Source organism: Pseudonaja textilis, unplaced genomic scaffold (genome assembly GCF_049901715.1).
Source record: "Pseudonaja textilis isolate UNSWEBS1 unplaced genomic scaffold, rPseTex1.2 PTEXSCF72, whole genome shotgun sequence".
Lineage (NCBI taxonomy): Eukaryota > Metazoa > Chordata > Lepidosauria > Squamata > Elapidae > Pseudonaja > Pseudonaja textilis.
In genome coordinates, this window is record NW_028262969.1 from 13,167 (window position 1) to 20,460 (window position 7,294).

General features: G+C 39.4%; 1 protein-coding gene across 1 annotated transcript; it reads left to right on the forward strand.

Annotated features, from left to right (window-relative positions):
• Window positions 1–1,506: 1,506 nt before the first annotated feature.
• Window positions 1,507–6,078, forward strand: LOC113452883 (uncharacterized). Its single transcript, XM_087919247.1, has 2 exons — window positions 1,507–1,647; window positions 2,708–6,078. The coding sequence occupies exons 1-2, from the start codon at window positions 1,614–1,616 to the stop codon at window positions 5,413–5,415; spliced, it is 2,742 nt and encodes a 913-aa protein (XP_087775373.1). The 5' UTR covers window positions 1,507–1,613; the 3' UTR covers window positions 5,416–6,078.
• Window positions 6,079–7,294: the final 1,216 nt, after the last annotated feature.

Here is a 7,294-nt window from a genome sequence, read left to right on the forward strand (position 1 = left end):
CGGATACTTTTCTAAATGTATTTATCCAATATTTTCGGTCCTTGTTCAAAGCTGATCTAGAAGGCAATCCTGAATTTACTGCAGTAGTCAGACTACCTAATAAGATAATAATTCTCCTTGTATATACAGCTGGATTTCTTTCTTTCCTACTTTTTTTGTAGGAGGAGGAAGAGGTTGCTTCAGTATTCAGATTTGTCACCATTTTGAACTCGCTGTGTTTTGCATTTCAGATATCTAAGTTGGAAATCTTTCCTGGTTCCTCTGGAGTCCAGATTATCTTTTGTGGGAAGAGGGCTAAATCACCCTAGGAGATTTGGCTAGACCTCTTGTGAAATCCATTCGTCCATTTTGGATCTGGATTAGAGACCAGAGAGAAGATGGAGGGACAACACCCAGCAGATGCAGGTGTTGGAAAAGGCCTTCCAGCTACTCAACCTTGGAGCTGTGGGGAAAATGGGGCAAGTCCTGGGCAGAAGAGCCAAGAAGAGGAAGCCAACACTTCAGAGATCCAATTCTGTCACTTCAGAAAAGTGCAGTTCCAGGGGGGGAAGAGTCCCCGAGATGTTTGCACTCAGCTTCACCACCTTTGCTGTCAGTGGCTGCAGCCAGAAAGACACACGAAGGCTGAGATGCTGGACTTGGTGCTCCTGGGGCAGTTCCTGGCTGTCCTTCCCCCAGAGATGGAGAAATGGGTGCGGGAGTGTGGAGCGGAGACCAGTTCCCAGGCGGTGGCCCTGGCTGAAGGCTTCTTGCTGACCCAGGAGGAGGAGAAATTGCAAGAAGAGTTGCAGGTGTGAGAATATAATCATTTCAGTTCTAAAGAGGAGTTCTGTGAATTTGTCAATTGCTTTTTGGTAGAATTTTGTGGGATTATTAACTCCTATGGACAGTTGTTCCATTCTTCTAGGGCCGTGATGGCGAACCTACGGCACGTATACCGGAAGTGGCACGCAGAGCCATCTCTGACGGCATGCAAGCTGTCGCCCCAGCTTAGTTCCATTGCGCATACGTGTGCGCCTCCCGCTAGCCAGCTGATTTGCGGGTGTCTGTGTGTATATGCGGGGGGCAGGGCGCATGTGGGGGATGTGTTCACATGCTCAGGAAGTGGGGGAGCACAAGGGGGTCACACATGCATTATGGGTGCAGGCATGCAACAACGTAATGGTTAGCCATCACTGTTCTAGGGGATGTGTTTGGGGCAATTCTTGTATTCTGTTTCCAGTTTTGCAAGCAGAGATTGGAGTCTGCTGGTTTAAAGGTTCAGTATTTGGGTGGGGGGGTGGGGGGTGGGTTTGTGTTTGTTTTGTTTTTTTTGGGGGGTTGGGGTTTTTTTTTTTTTTTTTTTTTTTTTTTTTTTTTTTTTTTTTTTGTTTGGTTTTGTTTTTTTTTTTTTTTTTTTTTTTTTTTTTTTATTTTTAAAAAAAATATAATTTTTTTTTTTTTTTTTTTTAATTTTTTTTTGTTATATAGTAGGTTTTTTTTTTTTTTGGTTTTTCCCTCAACCTTTTTTCCTTGTTCAGGGTGTAGTGTCTTTTGAGGACGTGGCTGTATATTTCTCCAAGGAGGAGTGGTCTCAACTGGATGCTGACCAGAAAGCGCTCCATAGAGAAGTCATGCTGGAGAATTCCAGGAATCTGTTTTCTCTGGGTAAGAACCCTGTCTGTGCTCAGGATAGCAGAGCAGGTATGGTCTGAGAGCCTTAAATGTAATTTCTGGGGGAAAACCACTTATTTATTTATATCCGGCCTTTATTTTTTGTACCTAATAATAAAAGCAGCGGACAACTCCAGTATTCCTTCCTCCTGCTGTTTTCCCTACAACAACAACCCTGTGACATGGGTTGAGCTGAGAGAGACTGGCCCAAAGTCACCCAGTCAGCATTCATGCCTAAGAAAGAACTAGTACTCACAGTCACCCAGTTCCTAGCGTGGTGTGATAACTGTTTCACCAAAGTAAATTTATAGACGAAGGAAATTTATTGAAAGAAAAATTGGAAAACTGTACAGAATTCCTTTTCACATAAAGGAATTGGCTTTTCTTTTTCTGGTAATAAAATGCAACATTTCATGCCATAGAAGATTTTAGAGACAATCTGAGGGTCAGATAGGGGTGATGTCATCTCTTGAGCAAAGTTCTGCCTACCAGGGTTCGGTATTCATACCTGAACGTTGTCACTGGCTCCCCCCCGATGGGCCTGAGCTGCTATAACCAAGACTGGACGGGTCCTGAGTGAGATTTCCCTTCTCTCAGATGTGCCCACTTGTGCACCAAGTTTGGCATCAGCCTAATTGAGGGCAGGGAGCTATTGCCATCCCGAAATTCCCCTCCGCTTTCAAAGATTCTGCTCTGCAGACAAGTGGGGATGAGATTTCCAATGAAGTTGGAAAGCTGGTAGGTATGTAGTTGACCCAGCCTGATCCCGTGTCCAATGGACTTCAGGACTTTGTGGCCCCATGAAATAGTCCCAGGTCAAAGCTTAGATCAGGGTTGTGGCTTAGATTCATTGTGATGTAATCCAATCCTGTTATATGAGGATCAGTAGGGATAAATTTGCAATTGGGTCCTTGCTAAAATCATAGTTTGGAATCTTCATGTTTGCCTACAAAGCAGCCAAAATATATTAATGATTCTTTGGCTGAATTTCAGAATAAAAGTTTTGATTGTTCCCTTTTCTTGCTACATTTCATTTTCATTTTTCTTTTTGAAGGGTTTATTGGGCAAGAGAATAAGAATTGCAACGAGGAACGCCATGCAATCCATCTGAAAAAGGAAAAAGGGAAATTTGCAGGTCAGATGCAATCAAACAGTTATGAAACAAAACAATCACAAAGTGGAATTAAAAAAGGCTTTCCTTGGGTCAGTTGGCTTCCTAACCATAGAAACATCGATGAGGGAAAAAGACTATATCAATGCATGGAATGTGGAAAGACCTTTACTTCTAGCAGTAGTCTTAATTCCCACAAAAGGATCCACACAGGAGAGAAACCATATCAATGCACAGAGTGTGGAAAGACCTTCACTTTTAATTACTCCCTTATGAGACATCAAAGGAGTCACAAAGGAGAAAGACCTTATAAATGCATGGAGTGTGGAAAGAGCTTTACTTCTAGCCATAGTCTTAATTCCCACAAAAGGATCCACACAGGAGAGAAACCATATCAGTGCACAGAGTGTGGAAAGACCTTCACTTTTAATAAATCTCTTGTGAGACATCAAAGGAGTCACAAAGGAGAAAGACCTTATAAATGCATGGAGTGTGGAAAGAGCTTTACTTCTAGCAGTAGTCTTAATTCCCACAAAAGGATCCACACAGGAGAGAAATCATATCAGTGCACAGAGTGTGGAAAGACCTTCTTTAATAATAACTCTCTTACAAGACATCAAAGGACTCACAAACGAGAAAGATCTTATAAATGCATGGAATGTGGAAAGACCCTTACTTCTAGCAGTAGTCTTAATTCCCACAAAAGGATCCACACAGGAGAGAAACCACATCAATGCAAGGAATGTGGACAGAGTTTTACTTATAGCAGTAGTCTTAATCTCCACAACAGGATCCACACAGGAGAGAAGCCATACAAATGTATGGAATGTGGACAGAGTTTTACTTACAGCAGTAGTCTTAATTCCCACAAAAGGATCCACACAGGAGAAAAACCACATCAATGCAAGGAATGTGGACAGAGTTTTACTTATAGCAGTAGTCTTAATCTCCACAACAGGATCCACACAGGAGAGAAGCCATACAAATGTATGGAATGTGGGCAGAGTTTTACTCATAGCAGTAGTCTTAATTCCCACAAAAGGATCCACACAGGAGAGAAACCGTATCAATGCACAGAGTGTGGAAAGATCTTCTATAATAATGACTCTCTTACAAGACATCAAAGGAGTCACAAACGAGAAAAACCTTATAAATGCCTGGAATGTGGAAAGATGTTTACTTGTAGCAGTCATCTTAATTCCCATAAGAGGATCCACAAAGGAGAGAAGCCATATCAGTGCAAGGAATGTGGAAAGAGCTTTAGTTGTAGCGGTAGTCTTAATCTCCACAACAGGATCCACACAGGAGAGAAGCCATACAAATGTATGGAATGTGGACAGAGTTTTACTTATAGCAGTAGTCTTAATTGCCACAAAAGGAATCACACAGGAGAGAAAGCGTATCAGTGCCCAGAGTGTGGAAAGACCTTCTCTTTTAATTACTCTCTTACAAGACATCAAAGGAGTCACAAAGGAGAAAGACCTTATAAATGCATGGAGTGTGGAAAGAGCTTTAGTTCTAGCAGTAGTCTTAATTCCCACAAAAGGATCCACACAGGAGAGAAACCATATCAGTGCACAGAGTGTGGAAAGACCTTCTCTTTTAATTACTCTCTTACAAGACATCAAAGGAGTCACAAAGGAGAAAGACCTTATAAATGCATGGAATGTGGAAAGACCTTTACTTGTAGCATTAAACTTAATTCCCACAACAGGATCCACACAGGAGAGAAGCCATATAAATGTGTGGAATGTGGAAACAGCTTCACTTGTAGCAGTAGTCTTAATGCGCACAAGAGGATCCACACAGGAGAGAAGCCATACAAATGTATGGAATGTGGGCACAGTTTTACTCATAGCAGTAGTCTTAATCTCCACAAAAGGATCCACACAGGAGAGAAACCGTATCAATGCACAGAGTGTGGAAAGACCTTCTGTTTTAATTACTCTCTTACAAGACATCAAAGGAGTCACAAAGGAGAAAGACCTTATAAATGCATGGAATGTGGAAAGACCTTTACTTGTAGCATTAAACTTAATTCCCACAACAGGATCCACAGAGGAGAGAAGCCATATAAATGTGTGGAATGTGGAAACAGCTTCACTTGTAGCAGTAGTCTTAATGCGCACAAGAGGATCCACACAGGAGAGAAGCCATACAAATGTATGGAATGTGGACAGAGTTTTACTTATAGCAGTAATCTTAATCTCCACAAAAGGATCCACACAGGAGAGAAACCATATCAGTGCACAGAGTGTGGAAAGACCTTCACTTTTAATAACTCTCTTATAAGACATCAAAGGAGTCACAAGGGAGAAAGACCTTATAAATGCATGGAGTGTGGAAAGAACTTTAGTTCTAGCAGTAATCTTAATCTCCACAAAAGGATCCACACAGGAGAGAAACCATATCAGTGCACAGAGTGTGGAAAGACCTTCACTTTTAATAACTGTCTTATAAGACATCAAAGGAGTCACAATGGAGAAAGACCTTATAAATGCATGGAGTGTGGACAGAGTTTTACTTATAGCAGTAGTCTTAATGTCCACAAAAGGATCCACACAGGAGAGAAACCATATCAGTGCACAGAGTGTGGAAAGACCTTCACTGTTAATAGCTCTCTTATAAGACATCAAAGGAGTCACAAATGAGAAAGTCCTTATAAATGCATAGAATGTGGAAACAACTTCACTTGTAGCAGTAATCTTAATACCCACAAGAGGATCCACACAGGAGAGAAGCCATACAAATGTGTGGAATGTGGAAAGGCTTTTCATTGTAGCAGTAATCTGAATTCCCATAAAAGGATCCATGCAGGAGAGGAGCCATCTAAATAAATGTGTGCAGTGTGGAGTGAGCTTTAAAAGGAGTTGTGATCTCACTTCCCATGAAAGAATCTATACAGGAGGGAAAACCATATGAATGCATGGAGTGTGGAAAGAGCTTTGCAAGAAGTAAAGCTCTATACTTGCCAACATGCAGGAGAAACCATATCAATAAAGGAAGTATGGGAAGAGGTTCAATAGAAATACAGGTTTATTACTGTTGTTGATCCCCAAATTCCTATTTCTAAGCAAAACAGTTGTTAAGTGAGTGGTGCTCCATTTTACAACTTTTGCCACATTAAGTGAATCACTGCAATAACATTATTATTATTGAATCTGGCTTTTCCATTGATTTTGCTTCTGACTCCAGTTGGAAGGTTACAAAAGGTGATCACGTGACCCCAGAACACTGCAACTGTCATAAATGTGAGTGACTTGTCAAACATCTTCATGTAAATCATGTGACCATCTTTCAACAGTCATAAGTGTGGGAAATGATCGTAAGACACTTTTTTCAGTACCATTCTAGCTTCAAACAGTAGTAGATGAACTGTTCTAAGTTGAGGACTACCTGTCTGGGAATTCAACATAATTCAACCAAAAGCCATAGAAGAAGATCACATATATATCAACATATCATGTGAAAACAATTTCAGAATGATGAATTCCTCTAAAAAAAACCAGAATGAGAAATGAAATCTGTGTGACACTTTTTGAAGCCAAGGTGGTGCAGTGGTTACAATGCAGTATTGGAAGCTGATTCCGCTGACTGCCAGGAGTTCGATTCTGACTGGCTCAAAGTTGATTGAACCTTCCGCTGTTCTGAGACCCAGAACAATGAGGTAAAATGAGGACCCAGATTGTTGGAGGCAATATGCTGATTCTGTAAACCATTTATGGAGTGTTGTAAAGCGCTATGAAGCAGTATATAAGTTTTAAGTGCTGTAGCAATTGCTATTTTGTCTTTCTATGATATGATGATGAGGAAATCTCTAAATTCAATTTAAATATATTGGGTTTAATTGAAATTGTTTTTAATTCAAATGGAATAAATGGACTTGTGAGGATGCTAGAAAATATTGGACTAAAATCCGCATGTGGTTGGAAAAAATGACAAAGAGACATATAGATTTGAAACCGGAGCTTTTCTTACCAGATGTTTATAGTAAAGAATTGAAATACTTGATTGTAAATGTATTAACTGCGGCTAGGATTGTATTTGCAAAAAATTGGAAAAATGAGAAAATTCCATTGCAGGAGGAAGTTATTAAGAAAATATTGGAATGTTCTGAGATGAGTAGATTGACATTTGAAATTAGAGAGCAAGAAGATAAACAATTTTATACAATTTGGGACCTTTTCTATCAATGGCTGGATGATGAAATACAAAAATAGAATATTTAGAATGTTAGGTAATAAGGAATATTATTGACTTCTTTTTTCTCTTTTCTTTTGCTATTTGACATTACATTTATAAAGTGTTTTTTTTCTTTTTTTTTAGGATAGAATTGGTATGATTATATGATTTGTTATAGAATAAATTACTTAAATTATAGTTATCTCATAAGGCATGATTGAATAAAAGTATAGTCAAATCTTTTTTTTTCTTTCAATAATATGAGGATATATAAGTTTGGATTGTATAAAAAGGAGTTTGGATTGTTTTTTTTTTTTTTTTTTTTTTTTTTTTTTTTTTTAAACCAAT